Raw genomic sequence first — 27,644 nt, forward strand, 5'->3', positions numbered from 1 at the left:
TCCCCCCCCCCCCCCCCACTCCAGAGTGTGTCAGTGGGTTGTCCCCTTAGGCAGTTAGGGGAGGAAGAGGTCCTGTTCTTTGCTGGGCACTCAACAGTCAACAGCTGGCTGCTTGGCGGTGGAGGGGGCCTTGCCCCTCCAGCTCAGAATCACTGGGGGAACACTTCTGCCTCCCACATCCTTAGGGAAGGAGGCCCCAGCAGGCAGTAACCAAACAGCCTCCTGCACTTGGATTTGCCTGGGGGCAAATAATTTCTGGAGATCCCTTTAAGGAGGGGGTTTCTGATCCCTTTAAGAGGGAGTGGGTCAAAGCAAAAGGACTATAAAAGTCCAGCTTTCTTTATTCCCCCACCCCCGGGGGCTTCCTATGATGGGGGAGGGGGTGAGTGCTGCAGGCTCATTTAATTGGTGCTGTCCTGTCCCTCCCCCAGGGAGCTGTGCCTTCAGCTGGTCTAGTGGTAAGGGGCCGGGTGGCTCAGTGACTGTTCCCTGGGACCTGGAGTTCAGGCACTCTAGGAAAAGAGGTGGGACCTGGGTGTGGAATTGAGGGGGGCGGGGAAGTGGTCACTGCCGCCACCACAGAGACTGCGCTGCCCGCTGGGGTGCCCTGCTCGGGTACCAGGTGGCTGGAACCGAGGGCCGGCAGTCTGCAGGGACTGCGGCGGGCAGTGGGGGGAGGTGCCTGGCGGCTGGACTGGAGATGACGGAGCAGCCAGTCTGTCCCGGCTGTCAGTCTGTTTGTAGGCGGTGGGGGAGGGGTGTGCGGCATGTTCTCCCGGCCCTGGATGTTTTCCTCTCTGCATCTTTCTCTCTCCCCGCTCTCCAGCTCGGAAGCAGTTAACCCTTCCTGATGGGTCTGGAATCGCCAGAGTAGACAGAGCCCCCTACCCAGCGGCAGGGAAGGGGGTGGCTCTGATGATCTGCTGGATCCATTCCTCCCCAGGAACCGAGTGCCAAACCTTTTCAATGGGGGAGCTCTGCCCTGCTGGGTGTGCCAGGGTGAGGAAAGGTGCTGGGCCCCAGGCATTGGCATAGCTGCTCTGGTGGGGTGGGGTGGGGGGCAGCACTGGCTCAGAAAAGGTTAGGGGAGCTGAAGGAAGGAGGAAGAGGTGGAGCCCTTCCTAGGCATGGAAGGGCTCTGGACTGGGAAGGAGGCCCCATCGTCGCAAAGGTCCCTGGGACTAGGGTGAGGAGAGGAGAGGTAGAAAGGTCCCTTTGCCCAAGGTAAGTTGTGCAGCCCTTAGACCCTCCTCTTTGCTGGTTTGTTGACTGGCTTCAACAAGCAGCATTGGCGTAGGGGAGGAGGGACAGGGCAGTGGTCAGGGGTAAATCAGTAGACTGACATAGGAGGAACACCAAGTGCCTTTAGCTGGCCTGTGGCTCCAAACCATAGCCCACTCAGTCAGGACCTCCTGGGGCAAAGGAGATAGCCACCCACATGGGGGAGACCAGGCTGGGCAGGCTGGGCCGCCTGGAGCTGGCTTTCATGACCGACCACTCTGCCTCCCCTCCGGCCAGCGTTCCCTCTTCTCCTTCCCACGAGGGCCCCGGGTGAAAGACAGCTCTTTTTTCCCCACCCTAGGGCCACTGCATCTTCCCCTCTGCTAGGAAGTCCAGTCCTCCAACTTCCAGCTGCCACCACTTCCTGGGCCGAGCCGGGCTTCCTGCTGCCTGGGACTTCTTTCCTGTGACCAGGTACATTTCTCCTCTAACCCTCTTGGCCTCACTCCCTGCCTAATAGCAGGCACAAAGGAGCTGCCAAGGTCAGCACTGGCTGGGCCACTGACAGGAGCCCGTTCCCTCTTCTGTCGGCCTGGCCTGGGCTCCAGACTGCCAGGTGGGAGGGCTCTGCTCCAGCGGCCACCATTGCTGTTACTCTCAACCACTAATCTCCACTGGAGAGTGGGGGGCAAGAAGGGGCTAATCTGCCCATGGGACAGATGGGGCAGGGAAAGGGAGAATTTTGTAAGGTGGGGAAGTAGGGCTGGCCTGGTGGGAAGGCAGCTGCTGGGAATCTTTGCCCTGGGAAGCTCAAGGAGTAGAGAAATTTTCTTTAGTGTCCTACTTTTATAGGTTTGGGGATTTTGCTTTCCCTGAGGGTGGGAGGTGGGAGAAGTAAGGGACAGTTGTCCCAGGAGAAACTGACCCTTGGAGTAATTTCTGTGTCACAGTTTTTGCTTCCATTTCACATACTTCCCCTGCTGAGTAGACCCCTCTTTTAAGTGTCCCCCAACACAGTTAAACTGTCTGTATCCCCTTGACAGCTCTGGAGGCAAAGGGGGAACCATTCTAGGGTTTTATTTCCCACCCACAGTGGCTAGTACCCCTGATTCCCTTCAAGGCTGCCTAGCAAAGGCTGGCACTACTGGAGTGCAGGAGGAGACCCTCAGGGAGGGGCTGCTCAGCCACCCTCCAAGGCCGGGTTTCTCTTTCTTGCTTAGTGACCACCTGGGAGGACTCGACACTCTGTTTCTCTCTGCTCAGGGCGTTCCTGGCCCAGCCCCTCCCTGGGCTGCTCCCAGTTCCCGGTGACTTGACACTACCCTTTCTACTGCTGCTCCTTTTACCTCCAACGCTCCCCTCCCCCGCCTGAATTAGGAATGAGGCTTTGTTCAGGGGTGGACTCAGCATTTCTCTAGAACCTACTGTGTGCATCCCCGCTGCTTGTTGAAGTGAAGCCCTAGGCAGGCTCTGGTGCTACGAAGGTGTCTGAGCCAACACAGTCCCTTCCACACCTCACAGGGACCTTCTCCCGGTGTGACCTCAGCTTTGGGTGCCCACCCACCCCGCTGACCACACGGGCGTGCTCAGGCTTGGCAAGGCACGTCTGTGGGTGTGCAAGACTGGAGCCACAGCATTCGGTGACGAGGGGGAAGCCAGGTAAGAATCGACACTTGGTCCCAGCCAGGCTTGGAGACGCGAGAGAGGAAGTCCAGCCGCGGCTGTCAGGCTGCCCGCCTTCTCCCCCCTCCCGCGGAGAGCCCTGATGTTCCCCGCGGTGGTTGGAAGAGGGTGTGTGGGTGTCAAGGACTCACAGACCAGGCTCTGCTGTCAGCTGGAAATAGATGAAGGTTCCACACTCTGCTTTTGAGAAGGGTGAATTAGAAGCTGGGGGGTGGGGGGGTAGGTAAAGGGGAGAAAGAGGAAAAAGAGATGCGGGTGAGGGGTTACCGAGCCAGGACCGACCTTGCTTGAAAAAGGAAAGGAGACGTGGCAGGCAGGGAAGTCGGAAAGATGAGGCAAGGGCGGGAGGGGCTTCTCAGCACTCGGGGCCCTTACGCCGGAGTCTGGGGCCCTTTTTGCAGGAAAGAAGGGTTGTCCTCGCTTGATTTTCGGCGAGTCTTCCCGAAGCTTTGCCCTGGGGGGCAGCAGTCGCTGGCGAGGGTGGGGTGATCCTCGGCCCGCGGTTTTCTCCAGTGGATCTGGGGAGGATGGTAAGGGGGAAGAGGGATGTCTAGGGGTGACGGTCAGGGAGAGGGCGAGATAAGATTTCTCAAGGGGCGGGGGAAGGTAGGGTAGCAGCTGGGGGTTTGGGGCTCCAGGGTTGGGTCACCATGGAATACAGGCTCAGGCTCTGGAGACGAAGAGAAAATCCAAGAAGCCGGCAAAGAAAAACACCCCCCACCACCACCACCCTTGGCACCGTACCCCTCCCCCCAGGCCCCACCACTCCCCGCACAGCCTCCCCCGGCCGCCTCGTGCTGCCCCCTGCGTTGGGACGACAGACCCACGGTTCTGATTGGTCGGAGACGGGGAGGGGGAGCCGAGGGCCGGATTGGCTGGCGGGGCCAGCGCAGGGCGGGGCGGCTGATTGGCGGAGCTGGCCGAGAATCGCGCCGCTGATTGGCTGTGGACGAGGAAGCAGGAAGGAGGGCGGCGGAGGCTCCGCTCTCGGGGAGTTTGTGGGGGAACCGCGAGCGGCGTAGCGGATCCCGGAGCCCGGCCCCAGTCCGCCAGTCCGGCCGCCAGCCCCGCCCGTCCGGACCCCGCTGTCCGCCCGCCCCGGCCAGGCGCGCCCGCCGCCCCCCCCCCCCCCCGACGGCCCCGCCCGGCCGCGGCCCCCGCTCCGCCCGCCCGGCCCCGGCCCCCAGGAGGAGGCGCTGACGCAGCAGCGTGGAGCCCGGGAATTGAGCGCCCCCGGGGGGTTCCAGCCGCCGGATTCCAGCCCGGCCGGGGCCTGCGGACGCCCCGAGCTGCGCCGTCCGCGCCGCCAGTCCCGGTAAGCTAGGTGCAGGGGTCCGAGGAGGGCGAAAAGGGCGAGCGGGCGGGAGGGAGCGAGGGAGGCAAACGAGCGAAGGGGGAGAGGACCGGCCGTCCGTCAGCGCGCCCCACCGAGCGCGCCGTGCCGCCGCCCCCGCCAGCCCGGGAAGGGACGGACGCACGGACGACGCGAAGCAGGTGCGGCCGCCCGCTGGCTCGCGCAGCCTCTCTCCCCCGGGTCCGCCGCCACGATCCCGCCATCGGGGACCACGGCGCGCCTCGAGGTGACAGCCCCCAGGGGCCGCCCGCCTCGCAGGCCGGGGACGGGGTGGGTGGCGGCCGCGGGGTGGCAGCTCGGCCGGGCGGCGGCGGCGCGGGCGTCCCGGGCCGTGGAGGGCGGCAGGACGCCGGTCGTTTCCCCGCCGCGGCGGAGCCGGCTCGCCTCCGAGAGCGCGGGCGGCGAGGCCCCCTCCGCGCCCCCTCCCCCATCGCGGTCCCCGAGGCAAGGGGCCGCGGCCGGGGGCGGCGCCGCGGGATCGCCTGCTCAGGGTGGGGGGCGCCCTCCCGCGCTGGGAGCTGGCCGATAGTTGCTGGGTGGGGGGCAGGGGACGGGGGCCGCGCCGGGGCGGGGGGTAGTGTAGACCCGACCTGATCGGGCTGGGAGGAAGGGAGGCGCCGAAGACGGAAGGGGACCGGTTCGAGAAGCGGAGTGTGGGCCGCGGGAGGCCCGGCGGGGACCGTGCGGGGCGAGGGCCGAGTCCGAGGTGGGGCGGGGGGATCGAAGTTGTCAGACCACCTCCAAGTGACAGCGGGACCCCGTGTTCGCGGCCCGGCCTGGCCCGGCCCTGTCTACCTCTCCGTGGCTTCTCCCGGGCCGGGGGCCGGGTCAGGTCGGGCCAGAGGGGCCCGTTCCGTGGTGACGCGCCGGACAAAGGCGACGCCGGAGCGGGCGCAGGTGGTAGCGTCGGGGAGGGGAGCGGGTCCGAGCCACCCACCCTGAGGGGCGGGCGACAGGGCTGGACTCTGCTTCGGGGACTGCAGGGGCCGGGGAGCCCGCCGAGAAGAGCTGCGGCACTGGCTCAGTGCTCCAGCCACTGATCTTCTCGCCGACCCGGGAAGAGTGGGATGGACCCGGCCAGAACTGAGGGTCGGGGGGTGAGGGTGTGCGCACGGTGGGCCCTGGCCCATGTCCACGGGGTTGCTGGATTCACTGTGACCACTGTCGGGGTGAGCGGCTCTAGAGCCTGTCAGGAATGAGGGGTTTTCAGCAAGCAGAATCTGCCTATGGGCAGAGGTTTACCCGGCTTGTGATATCTCCTGGTCTCCCATTGTCGACAGAGTCTTAGAGTACAGACCAGTTGGGTTGGGTTGGGGACTAGGAGACACCCCCAAAATATGCTGCAGCAGTTCCTCCACAACTGCCTTCAGCACTTTTCTTTAGCCATAGGAGGTTTCCACCTAAGGAAATAAGAAGCTGAGTCTATAAATCCAGGGAGGAATTTAATAATTAAAAAAAAAAAAAGTTAGGTTTCTAGTCCTTTTCCTTTGTGCTACTTGAGAATCTCTTCCCCTCACCCTCCATGTCCTCCAGAGAAAGGAAAAAAGGGTCCTAGAAAGAGAACATGTCCCAGAAGGCCACCCCTGTCCTTTGCCAGCTGGAGGACACTTGGGAACCATTGCCTTAGGCTCTGGGTGCCTCTAACCCCACCGGTGACCACTCTAAACTGGACGCTGTTTTTCCATTTGTGAAAACTCACTCAGAGCTCCTGTATCTCCTCATGTGACCCCACACCTAATGGAAGAGTTGGGCCCACCAGGACAGGGAGGCTGGCTGTTTTGAATATGGGCCTCTGCTGAGACTCTGGGTTAGAGTGTTAACCTTAGGTGGGGTTGGTTATAAACAGCTTCCTGCTGTGGCTGGATGTAATCCCACCCTGAGGAAGCTGCGCGTCAGCCTTTGCACTGGAGCAGTGTGGGCATGGTGCTAATTCCTGGCCCCCAGGAGGGTCTAGACACCAACCTGAATGGAGTTGAGATTGTGGGGAAGGGAAGTATTACCTCAGGCAGGAGGCTGAAGTTTATTCTGAGTGAATTTAATTGCATGTCTAAGGTCCAGAGAATGATGAAGAATCCCATGGCCCTGGAGCCTTCTGTGGGACTACGAGGTATATGATTCCAGAGCAGTAACTTCTTTTCATGGTAGTAAGAAAGGGGCGGTCTGGTGTGGCTGCTGGACTGTAAAGGGGAGTTGCCAAAGTAATGTTCCTCCCTTTGACAGGCTCTTACCTGGCAGGAGCCTCAGGTCAGTCAGATCAAGTGTTTAGAAGGATTTGCTCTGGGTGTTTGGTCAGTGATGAGGTTGTCTCATTTTTCTGTCTTCCTCCCTTTCTGTTGCTCTGCTGCTCCCCTTATCAAGCCTGCATTACTGTCACAACTCTCCCCTAGCCCTGCCGCATACCTTTCTCATCCTGCATCTTTGCTCCTACCACTTTGGTCAAGTGAGGAGCTGTTTGCCTTCCTCTCCTCCCGCCTGAACCCCACTCGTCCTTCAAGGCCCAGGCTTGGGTCCCGCTGACACCCTGGCCCCTCCAGGCCTGGAGTCTGTGTTTGAGCTTGTGACCCTGAATTTTACAGCAGACTCTTGGGTGGTTTTGTAGGTTGGGGGTTCCTCAAGGACAGGGCTGGCATGAGCATTAAACCTTTTTTTGTGTGGATATTCCAGGTTACCCTGTGTAGTCCTGTGAACAGAGTTTGTGGTGAATGATGAAATGCAGTTGGAGTGAGAAGAGAGGAACTCTTCCCTTCGGCGTCCTCAGCAATGTTTGGAGTCCTTGGGTGTTTCCACCCTTTTCTGTAAAAGGCAGATAGGTAGGGCATGTTTGGGGTGCTCTAGCACCGGGAACATATGAGGTTTAGCTGCTGTTTCTGATAGTCCGGCTGGTGAGCGTCTGTCCTGTGGATTGCCCACATGACACCATATAGGCATGAATTGGAAAAGGGCTGTAATCCTGTTCTCCTCCTACCCCAGCAGGCTGTTCTCTCCACCCTGCTTTGCTGCTCTTATGCAATTTTCCTTGTTGTCCATGCTAAATGAATCCATATGTTTTATCTCTTCTCAATCCTGGGTGTAAATGAGGGGAAAAACATGGTTCTGAGAATGAAAAAGAAAAAGACTCCTGGGTCTGGTCCGGTGAACAGGACTTTGGGGACTGTTGTTGGAGGAGAGAGTCTGTGGGGGCATCGCTGAGATGGGATGGGCGGATCAGCCCCACACTGGACCCATCTGAAAGGAAAGCTAGGATCCCATCTGTCTCTGGACTTCCTCTCTTCACCCTCGACCCTGGACCATGGGGGAAATGGAAAAGAGGACCAGTGATAGGCTTGAGTCTAGACAGTGAGAAAATAAATTCTGCATCCATCCCATTTCCCCAAACCTCCCTTTTGTGCCCCAGTTTGATGATTAATGGACCAGCATTTCCCTTCCAAGGGGGAAGACCCACCCCTCTCAGTTGCCATGGCAATGTAGACCGCTCCCCCATCAATTAAAAAAAATTCCCTACTACTTCTCTTCTCTTCACTTTTATTGTAGCATGAGAAAAGCTACCTCAGAACGCATCTCCTGGACTCTCTCAGCTGCTCAAGCTGTTTTTGTTGTGTTTTGTAGGGCATAGTCCTTCCTCTCTTCCTGGGGATTGCCTGAGTTTCTTCACCCTTAGCAAATGTACCGCTCTTGGAGCTAGTAGCCCCATAAACACTTGCAGCAAAAAGCAGGGGAAATTCCTGTTCATTTATTCACTCATAATGCAAATTTAAAAAACAGAAAGAACTCTCCTTTATCTTTTCTTTTGGATTGAAAAATACTCCCCTCCACACCTACTCTGGTATAAATTGGGCAGCAGTTGACACCCATGAAAGAAGTTTCCATAACCTGGAAGGAATTCCCCCCAACCTTCCAACATACATACTTCAAATTGGAGTTTGGTGAGGATTTTCAATTTACTTATTTTCATTCCTTTCCATCTCTGTGTCCCAGCATCCAGGAGAACTTATGTGTTTTCTTGTGTGTGTCTTCATTTTATCTGTCTGTTTTCCTCTTGGCCTTGCTCTGGCAACATCTGGCCTCAGCACCCTGTTGCAAGGTGAGTCATTAAGGAGGGAAGAAAAAATCTTAAGGACAAAAGTCTCTGGAGTTGAGAAGTAGCCTGTGTTGAACTAAGACTGCCAGCCAAAGCTGCTGAGTTTATGGCGCATTAGAGGAACAGCCCCAACATTAAAGGGCCTCCTTTTTATGAATGGGTTGTGAAGAATGTAAATAAAGCAGCATCTCTCAATGGGGAAGCGTTTTACATAAGCAATACTACCCCGGACCCAAATATTTATGGGAATTTGCTAGCACAGTCTGGCAAGGCTCACTTCCTTTGTGAACTTGCCATTGTGCTGGGGACTTGGGGCCTTTGGGGTACAAGGAGAGTGTACAGCCTCAGCACTCATGGGCTTGACCGGTCAGCACATGGCTGGAAGTGCTGGTGAACCCTGAAAAGTCTCAGAATCCAGTCTGCAGTCCAGAGCTCATGAAGATTAGGAGCCAAGCCCCTGTCTGAAGTCCTGGGGCTCTGCAGCTCCTGACCCCTCAGGCTGCGCAGACCTCCCCAGGTCAGGGGACAGGGAGGTCCTGGAAGATGAAGTCCTGCCTGGTTTTATGGGAGGCACCTAACTAGAGTAAAATGGACTGGTTTAAATTTCAGCTCCTTTATGTTCCCTTGCCCACCTCCTGGTACTGCCGCTAATGAGCAGTAAAATGGCTAAAAGGGAGGAGGAGGAAGAGCAGCAGTGGCCACGAGGCTGCTCACCTGTCTGCCCTGGACCAGACAGGCCTGGCGAGCACCTGGACGCCACTGAGCCCAAGCACCAGCTTCCGATGGGCAGCGTGGTCTGATGTGGTGAGCAGGCCCTGGGGAGTCGGGTACCTCCAGGACTTTGTGCTGTGTCCTGGGGAGGGTTTTCATCCAGATTTCATTTTCCCAGTGGGAGACAACTGCAAAGACGGTTATTCACCTGACTCAAAGGCCCTCCCACAGAGAAATGGCAGTGTCCTTGATATCTTCTGTAGGCCCTATCCGCCAGGGGAAAAAAGGGACGGGCTTATGTCAGTCTTACCAAGATTTGAATTGAGAACTTATTTTGAAGACACAGTGACCATATTACCTGAATGAAAGAAAAAGAACCTTTTCTTGGTTAACAGGATTAATGCCAGGCAGGAACTTAGGTCTAAATCTGTTTTCTTGTGCCAGTTCCTTTCCCAGTGGACTTGGGGAAGAGGTGCTTTGACCCCTCTCCTCAGGTACAGAGGTGTGGGACCTGGCATCTTTCTGCTTCTTGTGATCCAGAGATTTCACGTGGTGTGATGGATGCAGCTATTTCAGATTTCTGGAGAGGGGATCTCCCACACTTAGGCCCTTCACCAAGTGCAACTCCCTGTCTAACATGTTTGGGGAAAATTTGGTTTTGCAACACTTGAAGGTTAATCACATTTTCATCTGGTTTAGAGGTGAAATATTAATTTTTAGACGATCTTTGTAGAAACCATGGGAAGGGTATTAGGGTGCTGTTAGAAGCCATGATATCCTGACACAGAAGGGAAGCTGGAGTCTCCTTTCTCCTGTCCCCAGGCCCTCCCAGTGGTGAGGAGGAGCCCCTGCTTTGTGCTTGGAGGGGCTTACCCAGTTTGGATAGGACGCAGGAAAGAATTATAAAAATGATGAAATGACTGTAAGAGATGATCTTCAGAGAACGTTGAAAGGATTTGGATTTATTCATTTGGAAAAAGGTAGCTAAGGGCAGCTAATATGTCTTTGCCTATTAAGATGGTTGGTTGTTTGGGGAGTGATGACCGCTTACCAGTCTTCGTTGCAGTCAGTACTGGAAGAATTGGGTTTCACCTGAGGCAAGAGATATGGTTAGACATCTGGGGACAGTGTATAGACTTTTTCAGACTTTACTTTAAAATCAGGGCAGCATGTCTTATCTTTAAAGTGCTGTCCCCTCATCCTTTTTGCAGGTTTGTTTCAAAAGTGCGTGTAAACTTACTAGGCACTTAAGGCAAACTTTTCTGTAGAAACAGCCTTTAAAATTACGTTTCTGTTCCCTGGATATTACATGGATGCCTGTAAAGTGTCGTTTAATTGGAGTACATTTGCAGTTCCTTTCTGGTGAAAAATCAGGAAAAATCAGGAAAGACCGAAAATATGTTGTAATGCCAGAAATGAAAACAACACAGGAAAATAAAATTGATTGTGAAAGTTGATCTTTTTTTTTTTGAGAAGCCAGAGATTGAACTCGGGACCTCGTATGTGGGAAGCTGGCCTTCAACCACTGAGCCACATTGGCTCCCCAAGTTGGTTTTTTTTTCTTCATTTGTTTGCTTGTTGTTGTTTTTTAGGAGGTACCAGGAAACAAACCTGGGACCTCCCATGTGAGAAGCAGGCTTTCAACCGCTTGAATCACATCTGCTCCCCAAAAGTTGATCTTGAAGTCTGTCTGTGACCCAGAAGCTGTCCTGTGAGACCCTAGATGGAGGCAGCGCATTGCAGTGGGGGGTGTGGGCTTTGGGGTGGACAGGCTGGACTGCCCTGCCTCTGCTCTCAACTGCGGGCTCGTGGGCTTCTCTTTTTACCTCTGTGTCCCTTTGTTTTCTTCTCCTAAGAATGAGATGACAGCTCCCTCCTAGGGTTGTTGTGCTGGGCTCAAGATGAGTGTTGACAAACATTAGCCCCCCTGTTAGAGAAGTCTCGGCAGTGATTTGAGAACTCCCTGCCGGGCACGCTTCGGGGGCTTGGGGGCTGATAATGCAGACACTGGTTCTTTGCTGCTGCTTTCACCTTAGTGTGGGTGATGTTCTTCATCTTGATTCGAGCGTGCCTCTGGTTCCACGCTCACTCACTCAAGGGGCTGGAGGTAACAAATAGAAAGAGAGGGATATTTTCCTGACGTAGCTGGACAAGTTGGGAGGGAGAAGAAGGAAAAAAAAAAAGGATGATAGAGAAGGAGATTTGTGCTGTATAACTATGAGACCTTCCCTCAAGTAATCCTGGTGAACTGTGGATTAAATCGAAGAGGCACAGTGGACTCCCAGGGATGGGGGAAGAGTTTGGGGATCAGAGGGTGTTTGTCCTGTGCTATAGGTAGAACCATCTGTCTAGGGTAGAAATGTTATTTGGGGTGGAGCAGGTGGGCAACCAGATCTTTGTTAATTCCACAAGCTCTTATTAAGCCCTGTGGGTGGAATTTAGTGGCAAGGAAGACAGAACCACCTGTCCCTATAGAGTTTGCATCCTCTGAGGGTAGCAGTAATCACTTGGTTAATTAGGTGTGAGATACCGAATGGTTGGGTAGCCATGACTCTGGTGGGGTCAGCCTCGTGGTGCGGTTCTGTTCCTGCTCACAGAGTGTCGGGAAGCCCCCTCTTGGGTCTTGTTCCTCATGGGGGTTCACTGAGGAGGAGGCTAGCGCCCTGTCGTGGAGGCTCAAGGCAGAGCGCCCATCTTGGCCTGACTGGTCAGTTTCTTCTCTTTAGGACTTGAGTTAGTGCCTACGGTCTTGGCAAGCCGGTTTAGAAGTCTTAAGTGGTTGATTTCTGGAGTATCCTGGTGTTTGGACCGACACATATCCTTTGCTGCTCCTGGGCAGGTGCCTGGAGCAGGCTGGTGAGCCAATGTTGTCATCTTTTTAAATCCATTTTACTGATACGTATTAATAAAGCATAAATCCATCCAGTGTTATCATCTTTTTGGAAGAATTGTGCATCAGGATGGGAAGGTTTCCCTCTCGTTCTGCTGAGGACCCGTGGCACTCAGTCCTGGCTGAGCTTCCTGTTTTGGTTTTCCCCTATTATTAACTCTTGGGGCAAACGGTCCTGCCCGCAGGAGTAGGTTTACTTCTGGCCCAGCATGGGCAGTGTGGAGTCTCTGAGGGAGCCTTAAGCCTGGAACCCTTTTGTCCCCCGGCCGGGAGTAATCCCAGGTCCATCCTTCTGACATGGATCCAGTGGGATTGAGTCTGGGAAAAGTTGCATTTGTCTCCTACCTCCAACATTTCAGCTTTTTATCTGTCACCCCTTCCTGCATCCAGATGTTTATGCTGCCCACTCTCTTCTGGGTTCCTGTTCCCACAGTACACCTGGCATGAAGTACACACTCAGGAAGTGTTCGAAAGAAGACCCCACCCAAAGGTCCCCTCAGAAGCTGCCCTTGCCACACCATCTGTCTTTTCTGCCCTTCCTTTTGTCTTCTTGCCAGCCCTAGCTCCAATTTCTTACTGTTTTTGTATTTTTCTTCAGAATTTAGCCTCGTTCTTGGCATGTATGGGAAAGAGAAAAGGAATGAGCTTATAGTGAGCACCCACTTTATGCCGTTTTCCTGCGAGGCACTTCACAAACCTTATTTGATGTAATCCTCACAGTCTTGCTATGTGGACAAGGAAACCAAGGCTCAGAGACATTCAGGCTATTTACTCAAACCCTCTTATGGTTAGCAGTGGCATAAAGTGGCTTCCAGCCTTGTGTGGGCACTTGCCTCCACTGTACTGGGCCACAGCAGGGCCAGCAAATGTTGGCTGAAGGGACAAAGGTCACAGAGGTGCTGTGCCTGGGAGTGCTGCAGAGAGCACAGCCCTGTGGCTCAGCCAGGCTGGCACCTGCTCAGCCAGGTCCCCCTCACACACACAGGGGTTGTGCTGTGGGGGAGAAGCTTAGGGAAGGCAGATCACCTAAAGAGGGGACATGTGTCTTTAAAGGCTTCCTTGTATTAACGTGGAGATTACCTTCTAATTTGTCAGGCTAGAGTTTCTTAAAGCCCTGTGGTGTGACTAAATACAGTGCTCTCTGCCCACTGTCCTAGCCTAGAGCCCTGTGTGTGTGTGTGTGTGTGTGTGTGTGTGTGTGTGTATCAGCTTCTAAATCTAAGGGGAACGCCTTTGTCTTACTCTCAGTACCCCCACCTGTAGAAAGACCTTGCCCCGAGACTAAGGTGTTGGTAATTTCTAACTATATGGGAAGGTGATTCCACTGGCTCTACTGTTGATAGATTCCTGTGATTTACTGAGTTTCTGATATAAAATGGGGACGGGGTTCTACTTTATAGTCTAAGCTAAAACTCCCCTCCCTCCCCACAGGGATTTGTGTTTCTTTACAGTCCCAGAGGTAGGGTGCCTAGCTTTGCCTCTGGAGGTGGAAAGAAGCAGAGGTTCAGGACACTTGGGAGAAGCCCCTGGGCTTCCGTTCCTGGGGCTTTCCTGCTTGGATGTGTCAAAATGGACAGGAGTAGCCAAACAAAGGTGGGACCTGATGGTGTGGGGCAGGAGTGGACCTTCCCTAAACAGCTGCTCCTGCCTCTGGGCCCCCAGAGCCCCCGGCATGAGGAGCAGGTGGTTTGGCAGGCCATCGATGGGCTTGGTGCCTCCAGGGACGCCGAATCCTCAGATGGCCGCCAGACCTGAGGGCAGTCTGTAAAACAAGCCCGCACGCGTCCAGATGGGTCAGGCCAGTTCCCTTCACTCGTGCTCCCTGCTTCCTGCCTGGGCGTTCCTAGGACCCCGGCCTGATTGCAGAGTGAATTGAGTGATCTGCAGCAAGCGAGGCTGAAGGGGCACTGGGGAAGTGGGGCTGGTGGCTGAGTCCACCACTGTCCTGGGCGGTGTGCGTGGCTCCTGCTCCGAGCTGCTGGAGTGGAGACTCTTGCACTGACAAAGCTGTCAGATGGTGGGAACAGGCATAACACTCGCCCTCTGACCCCGTCCCTTGGATCTAGCCCTGCTCTTAGCATCTGGAGAACTTGCCTTCACTGTAGAGTTGTGTGTTTCTCAGAGGTGTGTGGCTGTTGTGTCCCTGCCCTCTTGCCATGTTGTAAACTGAGTGTCCCACGCTGGGGCCCTGCAAGGGAAAAGGAGCGGTGCCACCATCTTAGCCCAGGGTGGACACTCAGGTGCTTTCAGTGGAAGAGTTCAGGTACAGGCTGGGTTTTCAGATTTCTTACAGGGGAGGAAGCTGGCTTCCCAGCTGCTGCCTGCTGTGGGGAAACACCCAGGCCCCGGCAGAGGCAGGCTGTCCTCCTCCCGGAGTCTGGAGGAGCGGGAGGGGCAGTTGCCTCCTGTTCCTGGCTCTGCGCTTACTCATGTGATCCTCACAGCCGCTCATAGGTAAGGTTCATTTTGGTGTACCAGTTTTAGATGAATCTGAAGTTCAGAGAAGTTGCTCATAAAGGGCAGAGCTGACATTGAAATCCAAGTCTGTGTGACTCAAAGCTTTTGTTTTCTCTACATTACCAGGTCTTGGGGATACGAGAGTCCAGCCATGTCTTTACCTGGTTTTACCATAAGAATCACAGTGGCTTCATTTCTCTGTTTTACCATGAAGTAACAGCAACTGAATTTAAGTGAAAGGGAGCCCACAGTTGTGTTTTCACACTTCTCTTCTCTGATGGAAGATTCAAGAAACTCAGTGCTCATGAAAGTGTTGTTATTCCCTTTGGAGAGGGGGCGGGCATTTTTGCCAAGAGGGGCTGCAGAGGACAGAGCTGAACTCGGTGCCAGTTGTGTGGCTTCAGCTGAATTGGAAGAGGTGGCTTAAGGCTGGGCCTTTCCTGGGCCTCACCCAGGTGGCCACCGGGTCTGCTTCTACCTAAGAGCTCCAAGCAGGGCCAGCGGAGCTCAGTGGTTGAGGGCTGGCTGCCCACACACAACGTCCAGGGTTCAATCCGTGGTCCCGGTACCTCCCCCTACCCCCACCCCCCAAAAAAGCCTGAAGAGCAAAAGGTAAAATTCCATGGATGAGGGCGGATTCTGGAAGAGCAGTGGGCAGAGCGCTGGAACCTGAGACCTGAGGATGGGGCCAGAGGCTACGGTCTAGAGCTCCAGAAGTAAGGGGAGGGCAGTAGTCAAGGCTGGGCCTCCTCCTGCCCCTGTGCAGCTTCTGTGGGACCCCACCCTTGTTCTCCCCTCTAATCTTCTGAGCCTCCCTCCCTCCTTGAACCTTCAGCCACCCACCAAGCACCTTGGGGGTACTCCACCCACGCGCTGGTGGGGGCGGCAGTGCCTGGTGCTCCTGAGCTTGAGGGCAAGAGACAGGTTCTCCTTCTCCTTCTGCTCCTGTGGGGATGGCTTCTCCTGGCACGGGGCAGGCTGGGGGTGGCCCTGAGGCCCGGACGCTGCTGTGACACTGCAGCTAGGCCTGGGTCTTGGCACTCGCTCATCTCCCCCTTGATTTTGAGACCCAGGGTACCTAGGCCTGAGAGGTCTGTTTGCTGTCCCTTGAGTACACTTGGATTTGGGACTGGACCTGCAGAGTGCGTATGCTGGGTCTTAGGCCCGGAGACCCCCAGCCAGCCACTGTCCTTCCTGGCAGCCCGCCGATTGCTCTTCAGAGCTGGGTACAGTCAGACTGGTTTTCTCCAGTGCAGGCCTGCTAGACAAGGTCTAGGTGAGCAGGAGTATGCCCTGGGGAGCCTCTCCTAGGAACTTTCTCTGGAGGGAGCCTGGACTCCCAGTGAGGAGGAAAGTAATGCTGAGGGAACCCAGGCGGGCCTTGTCTCTTGGCAGTGGTAGAAAGTTTCTGGCTGAGCTCCTGTGTAAGTGGGAGGGACAGCAGGGTCGGTAGTGCCGGAGTGGGAACCAGGCCTCCCGCTTTCGTGGGATCTTCTCCCCACAACCTGTCTGGGCCACCCCCTGCAGGCTGGAGGGCCCAGGCAGGTTGGGAGCCCCTTCCGCCTAGCCCCACCCCAGGGAAAAGCTGCAGCCAAGCATCTCGTATAGATCTCAGATAGGAGTGAGGTAAGGGGCAGGCAGCAGGGACCCCAGCCTCTGCTCGAGGATGGTGGGGGACGCTGGATGGTGGGGGACGCTGCCGCTGCCTTAGGCACCACGTGAAGCCGGGGAGCTGATTTGCAAAGTGCTTTTGACGGCCCTGGGCTGTTTTAGCAGATGACGGGATTTGGCAGAGTCAAGGGAGGCCAGCGGGAGGGTCTTACCGTCCATTTGGGACTGCGACTTGCACCCAGGATTGTCCCCCCTGTGGACGTTGTGTGTTCTGGAGGGACTGGAGGTCTGAATGGGAGGTTAAAGAGCAGGGAACAAATTGTCAGGTTGTGGGGACAGGCTCCTGAAAGTGAGAAGACATGCAGTCATGGTGCCTTCTCGGCACCTTGACCTCTCCCTGCAGGACCTTTCGTATGTTGAGAGGGAAAGCCTGTGGTGTGGGGGGTGCACGCTCCCAGGATTCCCACACCGTGCACTCATGAGGCCAGGCCACCAGCAAGCTCTGGGCTGGGGCGGGCCCACCGGGCCCACCCACCTCCTACTAAGAACTTTCTCACACACCCGGCCTAAAAGCTCGGTCTTCCTGTTTGCCCCTCCGTGCTGTGCTCTTGGTGTCTCTGTCTTCAAAGACCACGAGCTCAAGTGACCACAGCCTTGGTCCCTAGTCATTTCCAGGCCCTTCTGCTGGTAACTCGGAGCCCGTTGAGGGGCTTCGGGTGGGCTCCGCTGCATGGTCCGTGTGCTCATTCTCCCAGCACCAGGCTCCTTGGGAGTGTGGGAGGGCTGGGCCTAGGCTTTCCTAGAAAGTAAACGCTTCTGCTTCTCTAGTTTTCTGCTGCCCCACCTCCAGCAGGGGATGTTCTGGGTGTGAGGAGAGGGCCTGTGGGTTCTAAGAAATGGTGGTGCTTTTGAGAGTGAGAGGAGACCTTGCTGAGAAGCACGCCAGGCAGACAGGGACAATAAGGTTCTTAAGGGAGTCTAGCAGAATGCTTGGGAGCTTTTTCCGAGCTCTCTGTATGCACCTCTGGAATGAGTGGATTTGCCTTCTGTGACTCTTTATCTTGCCTGGGGCTGGTCTCTGGGCTGCGGCAGGTCCCTACATGTGGCCAGAGCAGCACCTGGCATGCTGCCTTCCCTTTCCAGTTTTCTGAGTCCTTTCTCAGGGGTGAGGGTCGCCCACGTCGCCCACATTGCCCTCAGCCTAGTTTTTCGGGCACTCCTTCTCGACCACTGCTGTGTCCCAGAGACGAGGAGCCCTGTAACCCCAGCCACTGGCCCAAGGCCACAGGAGCTGGCTGGGAAGGGCTCAGGATTCCCTGGGAGCCCTCAGGCTTGGAACTTTCAGGGTTAAACCCTGGCCCAGCAGGACTGCTCCCTGCCTCGTGGGTAGAGTGAGTATGAATAACAATAGCAGTGGGTAAATTAAGCTGAAAGGCCTGGGCCTGCTGGTGGGGAGGAGGGTCGCAGGGGTGCCTGGTAAGGGGCAGAGGAGTGTCTGGCACCTTACTTGGCAGAGCCTGTGCTTTGGGTTGAGGAGAGAGGTGAATAAACAGCCCATTGGTCTCTGACCACTGAACCCTCTGGCGCTTGTCATCCCTCGCTGCTTTGGCCCTGCCAGCTTCCAGCGGACAGCCAGTCCTGTCCTCCCTCACTGGGCAGGGCCGGCTGTACACACACATACATACCGGCCTGCCCATCCCTCCTTCCCCATGCCCAGCCTGCCCCCTCGCCCGCCGGAGGGAGGCTGGGGAGCAGGGCAGGTCTAACACGGCAGCCCCACTCTGCCCCCACTTTAGTTCTTGTACTTTATTTTCCCGGCTCTTTGTGGCTAGTGGTGTTTAACGCTGTGGTCCCCAGGGTTTTCTGTACCCTAGGAGTATGCTGCTTCCAGACCCATTGATACCCCTTCCCTACCTTTGGGGTACTGTTTGGGCTGCCCTCCCCTAGAACCTGAATCAAGACCTCCCCTGACCCATGGCTCCTTGAAGCCAGGCCCTCACGCTTCATGGGGCTTTTCCAACAAGGTCAGGTTGTGGCTACGCCTGATCATGTGCCAGGCAGGGAGCACTCGGCTGGACTTGGCCCCTGCCCATTCTAGCAGGCAGGTTCTCTAGCTCATCTCCTCACTGTCCCATCTTCTCATCCTTCTCTGGCCAGTCTCAAAGCTCGCAGCTGGGGGCAGGGTTAGCGATGCCTTGGCAGTGCTTTTGGAGGAAGAGATGCCCTGCCAAGCCCCATCCTGGCTCACTATCTCCAGAGCCACCTCTTGTCCTGTGATGGGTGTCTAGTGGAAAAAGAAAAGAGTAGAGGGAAACTTCTGCCATATAAGAGGTCCAGGGTTCGACGCCCAGGGCCTCCTGGTAAGGGCAAGCTGCCCACGTGGAGTGTCAGCCCACATGGGAATGACACCCTGTGCAGGAGTGCTGCCTTGCGTGGGAACGCTGCCTAGCGCGTGGGAAAGCTGCCCCGCGCAGGGATGCCGGCCGACGCTGAGAGCTGGCGCAGCAAGATGATGCAACAAGAGACACAGAGGAGAGAAAATAAGAAGACGTAGCAGGACAGGGGACCTGAGATGCTCAAGAGAGTAATCACCTCTCTCCCACTCCAGAATGTTCCAGGATCAGTTCCCGGAGCCACCTAATGAGAACACAAGCAGACATGGAGGAACACACAGCGAATGGACACAACAAACAACGGGGGGGTGGGGGTGGGGTGGAGAAATAAATAAAATAAATATTAAAACAGAAAAAAGAGTAGAGGAAACAGAAAGCTTTGCCTCCAGCTCCTTCTGTCCTCTGATTTGGCTCTGCTTTGCTTTGTTGGCTCTTGGAGACTCCATTCAGAGTGGAACCCTGAAGGTGGGGGCTGGGGGAGGACCAGGCCGGGCACAGATGCTGGTCGCCTGTGACCCCCCTGGACCTTTGCACACTGGAGTAGGGGTCCAGGGAACATCCAGGCTGCAGATGCGGTGGGGGCAGGTCGGGGCTACTGGCAGGCCAGGCTGCAGTGAAGGGGAGAGTAGACCCGGGTAGGCCCCTCTCATCGCCTGCCTTCTGTCCTGCAGGTTGGAGGTACTCCATGACACACACTCGGAGGAAGTCCCTTCCCATGCTGAGTTCGGGCCCCACAGACCGCAGGGAGCCCCTGCAGATGGAAGGCAGCAGTACGGAGCAGGAGGTGAAGGGTGTGGAGCCAGGCATGCCTGAGAGCCCAGGGCACCTCACAGGACGCCGCAAGAACTACCCACTGCGTAAGCGCCCGCTAGTCCCTGAGAAGCCCAAGGCCTGCAAAGTGCTGCTGACCCGCCTGGAGAATGTGGCCGGCCCACGCAGTGCAGATGAGGCCGATGACCTGCCCCCTGACCTGCCCAAGCCCCCCAGCCCAGCCCCATCCAGTGAGGACGCCGGCCTCACCCAACCCCGCAAGCGGCGTCTGGCCTCCCTCAATGCTGAGGCCCTCAATAACCTGCTACTGGAGCGGGAGGACACCGGCAGCCTGGCGGGCACCCGCCGCAGTCGAGGGGGAGACCCTCATCGCAGCCGGGAGCGCGACCGGGCCGCAGGCAGCTGGTCCTCCTCTAAGAAGCGACCCCGGCTGGGGGACCTCGGAGGAGGAAGTCGGGACCTGTCCCCAGAGCCAGCACCAGATGAAGGCACCCGCCGGGATGGTGACCCAGCTCCCAAGAGACTGGCCAGCCTGAATGCAGCCGCCTTCCTGAAGCTGAGCCAGGAGCGGGAGCTACCCCTGCGTCTGCCACGTGCCCACCCAGAAGCAGATGGGCGCTCCACCGAGCCACCGGCACCCAGGGCCCTGCGGCCAAAGTGGGCCAAGGTCAACGGCAAGAACTATCCCAAGGCCCGGCAGAGGGCCGGCTCTGGGGAGGCTGGAGGCCCAGCCAGCTGGCAAGGGCACCCCGAGGGGCCATGGCCATCTGCCACGCCTCGTGGCCCATCCATTCAGCCACCTTACCAGCCCCTAAGCAAGGCCCTGGAGAGTCCCTTGGGCCTGCACTCCCGCCTGCCCCTGCTGATGGGCGGGCAGGCATCTCTGAAGCCGGAGCCTGGACGCCCAGGCGAAGAGTCACCTGCCCCCAAGCAGGAACTGCACCAGCCCTCTTTCCCCACACCCCAGCTGTCGCCCCTGCCAATGCCTGGCAACCCTGCCGACTACAGTGGCCTGTGTGGTGGGCCTGAGCTCACTGCGCTAGGCAGCTTCTACATGTACTGCAGCCAGGACGGGCTGCAGTGTGGGGGCTACTCCCCCTGCCCCATGCTCCCCGAGGGCAAGCTGTCCCCCGTGGCTGCACCTAACGAGGGGCTCCTCCTGGCTCCAAGCTCCGTGTCCACGGGCACCCCTTTCCAGCACCCTCCCTGGGGCTCCTCTCGCTACTGCTCCAGCGAGGACACTGGAGTGAATGGCTACAGCCTCTGCGGAGTATTGCCCCTGTCCCTGTCCCACATTGGCACTACCTGTGGCGGCTGCCCCTACAAAATGCCTTTTGCAGCAGGTAAGCCTTCCCAGGGGTGGCATATGCCAGGGAGTCTCTGAGACCTGGTATCCTAGGAGGGTTGGCAGGAGCAGGGGTACCTTGGGGACTCGCATCTATATGGGAGGCAGGGGGCTCTGAGAAGGGAGCCCTCCAGTCTGTGCCCCAAGCCTAGGAGCGTTCCCAGAAGGACAGCCCCTGTCCACCTCGGCCTCGCCCTGCTCTGCCCAGGTTGTCTATGGAGAGTTCTTGGCCCAGCAGGTCCGTTTGTGGTGGTGGTGCAGGGGCCAGGAGAGGGACGATCCTCCGACTCCAAATACCTTTTCTTAGACTCTGAGTAGCAAATTGGACATTGAAATGAAAGCTTTGGCCAAGTTGTTCCATGTCCTTTCTGCCCTCCTTGAGGAAAGCTTCAGTTCCTTACTTTCAGGGAGACCTGGCCTTCTGCATGCCCGCCGAGTGTTCACGGGAAGGCCGGCCGGTCCCCGGGCCAGGCAGGCTTTGAATATGAAGTGGCGTCCAGATTTAGCATCACCTTGCTAGGAGCGGGCACCCTGAAAACAGACAAGCAGAGCTCCCTGGTGCAGAAGGGGTGGTAGCGGGTCCCACTGCTTTGGTGTCTGCCTTCCTAGTGAGACGCAGATACCTTGGAGAGGCTCATGCCCTGAACTCATCTCTCTTCCCCCAGACTGGCAGGAGTGTCTTCACCTGCTCCTCCAGGCTTTCTCCCTGACTGCTGGGTGGAAATGAGGTGAACAGAGCCATCCTGGCCAACACCTCTGTCCTGCTGTGGGGGCGGGGAGGGGGCTTATGAGGGGCGGGGTCTTCCCAGGGCTCTCCCCTCACCCTCACCCCTTCTTTAGGGGTCTATAAAACAACTTTATAGGGCCTTTGGTTCTGGCCAGACTGGTTGTTTCAGGTTCTGGCGTGAGTTGGAGCTCTTAAGAAATGAGAATAGGCTGCTTCCTGGGCTTTTCCTTGTCTTGTGCTCCCCAGATCTAGACACCTAACCTATGGGATCCAAGACCCTTACCCCCTTGCTCTAATAATATAATAAAGACACCAGAAAACACTTTGTCTCAGGCAGTACTCTCAACACATTACATTCGAGAGGCGGTGCGGAAAGTAATTGAGCACAGATGCTGAGCCAGGCGGCCCAGGGTAAAATCGCAGCTCCCCCACTTTGTGACTCTGGGACAAGTCATGTAACTGCTCTGTGTCTTGGTTTCCTTAATTGTAAAATTAAGGGGGTAATAATGGTATCTGTCTCATAGGGTTGTTGTAAGGATGAAATGAGTTAATACATCGATAGGAAAAACGCCTACATGTTATTTGCAACTACCATGTATGTTGCAGGGAACTTGAGGGGTAAAGCAACTTGTCTCAGGTCACACAGCTGGTAAGTGGAAGGTCAGGCATTCATAGGCTGGGACTTCTGACCCCAGAATCCCTTCTCCTAAGCACTGTGGAAGCCTTAGAGTAGGGAAGTTTATGTCAGAGCTAAAGAAGCCATTTTCACTGCCTCCCCATCTTTTAGGCTGGAAGGGGAAATGAAAATGTCTGCGGGCCCATCTCCAAGGTCAAGAAATACCCTTGCTGCCTTGGGCAGTAAGTTGGAAAAATCCTCCTCAAAGGCTCCTGAGCCCTCTTGCCACCTCAGGGGTCTTTGAGGCCGCACTTAGAATTACTGGTGTACTGCTTGTCCTTACCCGCCCTCACCCCACTCTCCTTTCCTAGAAGGCTGCAGGTCCCTGGGCCAGCTGGAATTTCCTCTCCCGGAAGCTGGCCACCCAGCCTCACCTGCCCACCCCCTCTTGGGATGCCCTGTGCCCAGTGTGCCACCTGCAGCAGAGCCCGTCCCCCATCTTCAGACACCCACCTCGGAGCCCCAGACAGTAGCCCGCGCGTGCCCTCAAAGCGCCAAGCCTCCCAGCGGTTCCAAGTCAGGTCTGCGCACAGGCTCTGGCTGCAGGCACACTGCAAGGAGCAAGACTGCCCGCAGGCCCAGCCACCCCAAGCAGCCGCGTGTCCAGCGCCCACGTCCACGCCGCCGCCGCCGCCGCCGCACTAATGGCTGGGTGCCGGTTGGGGCTGCCTGTGAGAAGGCCGTCTATGTCTTGGTGAGTGCCAGCTCTCGGCTGGTGGGGGGGCGGTGACAGTGGGGACACAGAACCTACGCTGATATCGTCACAGGAACGCCTGGCTCAGGCAGCTTTGGGAGGTGACAAGGAGCTCCAGCTCACTCACTCCCCAGGAACCAGTCGTGACATCCCAGCCTGTTCCCCCCGCCTCGACTGATCCCATACCACCATCGTGGCCTAGGCAGGACAGGGGACACGTGGTCACAGCTGGTGGCTGCCATCTGAGGTTAAGTCAGTGTAGGGGGAGTTGGGTTGGGCAGAGAATTAGATGATCCCGGAGTGTTTGGGATGATGAGAGGAACATCAGCTTCTTCGGTGCTAGGACTAAACTTAGCACTTTGCATGCATTATCTCCTTTAATCCTACCCTATGAGGACGGTACCCCTGGTCCCCATTTTACAGATGAGGAGGCTGAGGCATAGCAGTAGATGACATGATTTGCCCAAGGCTCTGCCACTTGAAATGGTGGCTTAAGGGTCTGAACCCAGACTGTTTCCCTAGGGAGCCTGATGGGGCTTGGAGTGTGAGTGGCTGGCAGGGGTGTGGCCGTCAGAGCACAGCCCCAGCAGTTTTGGATCACTCTGCCACCCTTGTTTCCATTTCCCATCCTTTCTGCAGCCATGGGAATCCCTGCCCTGTCCTGTCCACAGAAGCCAGGTCTGGGGAGAACAGGCCTGTGTGCAGCCTGCTTTTGCAGTTTCCCACCCTCTGGTTTGACTGCCCCGAGGAGGGTGTAGAGCGGGTGCCATCGCCCTCCTCCTCCCCTTCATCCCTTCTCATGCCAAGCATGGCCTCTCAAGCCCGTTTCTGTCTTTGGTGGCCATCCAGGATGAACCAGAACCAGCCATCCGAAAGAGCTACCAGGCGGTGGAGCGGCACGGAGAGACCATCCGGGTCCGGGACACCGTCCTCCTCAAGTCAGGCCCGCGGAAGACGTCCACCCCCTATGTGGCCAAGATCTCTGCCCTGTGGGAGAACCCGGAATCAGGTACCCCGCCTCAGGCCAGGACCCACGGGGCGGCCCCTTGCTCCAGGGCTACAGGCCCAATCTGCCCCTTCTGGAGTCGGACCTGGTGCGTCTCCCCACGCTTCCGACCCAGGGTCTGCCTTGTGCTCAGCCGGATCCCTGCTGCGTAGATGACCTTGTGGCATGGGTTGGAGCAGCTCCTTAACCCCTTCTGGCCCCCAGGGCCAGGGCACCTGTCCCCCCACCTCACCTGTCAGTGCCCCTTTTCCCTCTGCCCCCAGCAGCATTCCAGGCCACTGAATGCCAGCTTGGCCTGGGGCCAGGGATATGGGTGTCTGAAGCCTGCAGGGTTGACTCAGGCGCTGAGATTGGATGAGCCTCCACGCTGGCGGCCAGCCCGCCTGCCTGGCTGAGTAACTCGGGCTTCCAGCTAAGCCATGACCACTTCTCTTGTCACCCCAGGAGAGCTGATGATGAGCCTCCTGTGGTATTACAGACCTGAGCACTTACAGGGAGGCCGCAGTCCCAGCATGCACGAGGTGAGCTGCCTGCAGACGGGTCAGGGAAGACAGGGACCACAAAGAACAGTGGGAGTCCGAGGGAGAGGTGGTGCCACGAAGAAGGTAGCGCAGGGTGGGGGGCAGCAGTGGGCAGTCGAGTGCCTGAGCTTGGCGCTTCAGACTCCAGAGATTGGAGACCTGGAAAAGGGCCAGGTTTAGCCTTTTCCCCCAGTTGCCCCAGTTCACAGTTAAAAGGGAACGAACTGCAACCTTTGTTTTAAAAGGAGGCAGAAAGGGAGATCTTGAGGGCGGGAGGTGCCAGGATGGGATCGTCATGGTGACCGGAACGGAAGTGGAGCGGCTCACCTGGCCACCTTTGCTGTTGTCTGCAGTATGAGGCAGGGCGAGAAAAGCCTCCTCCTGGGACCTCCTAGGCTCTTCCCCAAGCTGTGTGCCAGGAGCAGGGGCTGTAGTCAGTAACGTGGTCTCTGTCCCCCGGGCACGCTCTTATCTCCTTTCTCCTAGCTGAGGCCTGGCATGTGCCTGGGTGGCAGGCGTGGACAGATAGCGGTCAGGGGCTAGAGCAGGTACCTGCCTATCTGGGGTGGCTCGGCACCCAGGAGGAATGCCTTGGGGCTGTGGCTGAGTTAGGCTGAATTTCTTTCCGGAGAACTTGTTCCTTGGCTTTCTGGGGGCACTAGCTGGAGTTATCTCAGGCCAGGAGTTAGGGGCCTCGTAACCCTGGTAACCAACCTCCTCAACGTCCCTCCTTGAGCCTTTGCAGAATGAAGTCTTTGCATCTCGACATCAGGACCAGAACAGCGTGGCCTGCATTGAGGAGAAGTGCTATGTGCTGACCTTTGCTGAGTACTGCAGGTGGGTGGGGCCTCAGACCTCCTCTGGCCTCCTCTCAGACTCCCCAGGGCTGTTTGGGGGCTGCCTGGGTCCCCAAGGGGATCTCGCTCTGCCCTGGCACTTACTGGGCTGAACTACCCAAACTTTCTTCCTCACAGCTTGCCTCTACCATCTGATTTGTTTTAAAGCCTAAGAAAGGTATTGTTGCCCCACTGAGGGAGAGAGTTGGGGGTCTATATAGTACTGCTCTCAAGTAAATCTAGGAGAATTGGCAATTCTCAGGCAGGGTTGGTTCTCTGGTGACAAAGAAGATGGACTGGCGTTTGGCAGAGCTGGCTTAGCCCCCGGGGCAGGGAAGGAGGCAGCAGCAAGTCTTGGGGGTGCTGGAGAGATGTCCCAGCTCTCTGGACCAGGTGGGTGATTGGCAGTGGTGCCTGTGGGGAAGACAGTGAATGGTGTGTCACTGCAGATTCTGCGCCATGGCCAAGCGCCGAGGCGAGGGCCTCCCCAGCCGGAAGACAGCTCTGGTGCCGCCCTCTGCAGACTACTCCACCCCGCCGCACCGCACGGTGCCCGAGGACACGGACCCTGAGCTGGTGTTTCTCTGCCGCCATGTCTATGACTTCCGCCATGGTCGCATCCTCAAGAACCCCCAGTAGCCTCCTCGTGCCCAGTCTGGGGCTGCCTCGGGCGAGTGGGGCTCAGGGCAGGGGGCACTGCTTGAAGCACAGCACTTGGTTATGGGGCCACAGGGGCCTGAGGTTGCTGGCCTGTGGTTCTCTTTAGGGGGGAGGGCAGGGGCCCTGATGGGTTCTGGGCCCCACGGGGAGGGGAGGGGAGGCCAGGGTACATGAAAAGCATCAGAGCCTTCAGCTTGGCCCAGGGCCCCTCGTTGTGGTCCCCTGGGCAGAGACTGCTGAAGAAGCAGTCTTCCCTGAGGCTGGGCCAAGCCTACGGGGCTCGGGGCCCTCCGGGAGGGGCAAGGTCCTTCAGGAACCAGACTCAGCCGGCCCTCTGCAGCCTCCCCTGGGCCCCTCTGGGGGAGTGGGGGCCAGCTTTACCTCACCCACTGTGACCCGCTGCTTCCCCCATCAGCCCGGAGCCAGGCCCTCCCAGATTCTAGCACAGCTCCGAGCTTATTCCTTTGAGGCCTCGGGAGCCAGTCTGGCTTCCAGGGCATGGATTTCCTCTTCCTGGACTTGGGGCCATTCCCTGGCTTTCCTTCCTTGCCGCTGCAGCAGCCCCTGTGCTGGGACAAATTGACAGGGCCCTCATGGTCGTGTGGCCCACTTGAGTCAGCCGGCCGTCCACTCCCTGGTGAGGGCCACCCTGCGGGTTTGGCTTCCCAGAAGTCCTCTGGTCACCATGGGGTTTGTCATGTCTGGGAGGGCAGATGGGTGCTGGGAGGGGGTGGGGGGCAGGGGGCAAGGAAAATTGCTACCTGATTTGTTGAAGACTTTTCTCTTGCCTTATACTTGGAGGTTCTAGGAAACCTCTTGCAGAACTTCACACATGACCCTTGAAGCCACTCCCACCTGAAATCAAACCAAAGGAGTGCTGTGGCTCCCCTCGCCCTGCCACCCCTCACCCTAGTCTTTTGTAGATTGCACTAATTTACACCCCAGCGAGAATCAACACTGTATCAGTCCACAGACCTGCTGAGCTGCAGCCACTCACTCCGGGACGTACAAGGACGTGGGTTTCAGTTGGTTCCTGTTGCCCAGGGGCCCTTTTCTCACCTCATGCTGCTCCCCAGAGTAGACAGGAGGCTCAGCGTCCTGTCGTCCTTGCCTGGCCCTGGCCCTGTTGCTCCCTGTGAGGGGGCTGGAGAAGCCTGGTTATTTCCTATTTGTACCAAAGAGGAGCATGGCGGGGAGAGGGAGGTGGGTGCCGTGTGACTTGGGCCTGAGAGCCTGCCAGCCGCGCACCTCGTGCAGGCGCACCCCTGGGGGCAGGAGCCAAGGAGGACTGCACTGGGTCCTCCTCCCCTGGGGTGGGGCAGGGGCAGGCCCAGCAGGCTGAGGAGGTGGCAATGGGTGGGGACAGTCGGGCGGGGGCTGAGAGCACTCCCAGGACCCCCCAGGGTCCCCTGGGCACTGTGCCGTCCAGGTGAAGACAAACTGCTCCTGATTGGTCCACTGGGCTTGGTGAGGTGAATTTACAGTTGGGAAACCCAATCCCAAACCTGAAGGGAAGGGACTTGGGTCCCCTCATATGGAATAAGCTGTTTGGAAAGTTGGCAGAGTGGCATCAGAGGCTCTGGAGAGCCAGCCTTGGCACCTGCCCATTCCTTGATGCCGCGGAGCCCAGCCTGACCCACAGGAAAGATTATGGCCCCTCCCAGGAGGCAGGGTCTGCTGCCCAGTACTTAAATGCTTTTGAAATCTTAGATGTGGAAATATTTTTTCGAACCTGAAAATGCAGCTGGTAGAATTTCAATGGAAGCATAATCCATGTAAAATATATTTTAGTTGATATTTTGTAAAATGCACTTTTTGTGTGTGTCTCGAACCCTGGTTTCCCAGATCTGTATTTCAGTGTTTACAAGGCAGGGAGGACCTTTCCTCACCTTCCTTTTGACAGAGATTAGAAGTACTTCTTTAAGAAAAAATAAATTTGAGAAATTGTATTGATTTAGAAAAGGATCATTTCCTGTGTGTCCTGTCATCTTTTGACGTGTGTGTTCATTC

At 57.0% G+C, this 27,644-nt stretch overlaps 1 protein-coding gene across 14 annotated transcripts; it reads left to right on the forward strand.

The window, feature by feature from the left end:
- Positions 1 to 769: 769 nt before the first annotated feature.
- BAHD1 (bromo adjacent homology domain containing 1) lies at positions 770 to 27,599 on the forward strand. Of its 14 annotated transcripts, none has more exons than XM_004454977.5 (9): positions 770 to 999; positions 1,583 to 1,695; positions 2,743 to 2,880; positions 19,070 to 20,512; positions 22,229 to 22,611; positions 23,461 to 23,620; positions 24,062 to 24,138; positions 24,884 to 24,975; positions 25,424 to 27,599. In XM_004454977.5, the coding sequence occupies exons 4-9, from the start codon at positions 19,084 to 19,086 to the stop codon at positions 25,611 to 25,613; spliced, it is 2,331 nt and encodes a 776-aa protein (XP_004455034.1). In that variant the 5' UTR covers positions 770 to 999; positions 1,583 to 1,695; positions 2,743 to 2,880; positions 19,070 to 19,083; the 3' UTR covers positions 25,614 to 27,599. The 14 variants fall into 14 exon arrangements, with proteins under 14 accessions (XP_004455034.1, XP_004455032.1, XP_071070209.1 ...); XM_004454975.5 differs by having other exon boundaries at positions 782 to 999; positions 24,875 to 24,975; XM_071214108.1 differs by lacking the exons at positions 770 to 999; positions 1,583 to 1,695 and having other exon boundaries at positions 2,720 to 2,880; positions 24,875 to 24,975.
- The last annotated feature ends 45 nt before the right edge of the window (positions 27,600 to 27,644 follow it).

Source organism: Dasypus novemcinctus, chromosome 3, assembly GCF_030445035.2.
Source record: "Dasypus novemcinctus isolate mDasNov1 chromosome 3, mDasNov1.1.hap2, whole genome shotgun sequence".
In the NCBI taxonomy this organism is placed as follows: domain Eukaryota; kingdom Metazoa; phylum Chordata; class Mammalia; order Cingulata; family Dasypodidae; genus Dasypus; species Dasypus novemcinctus.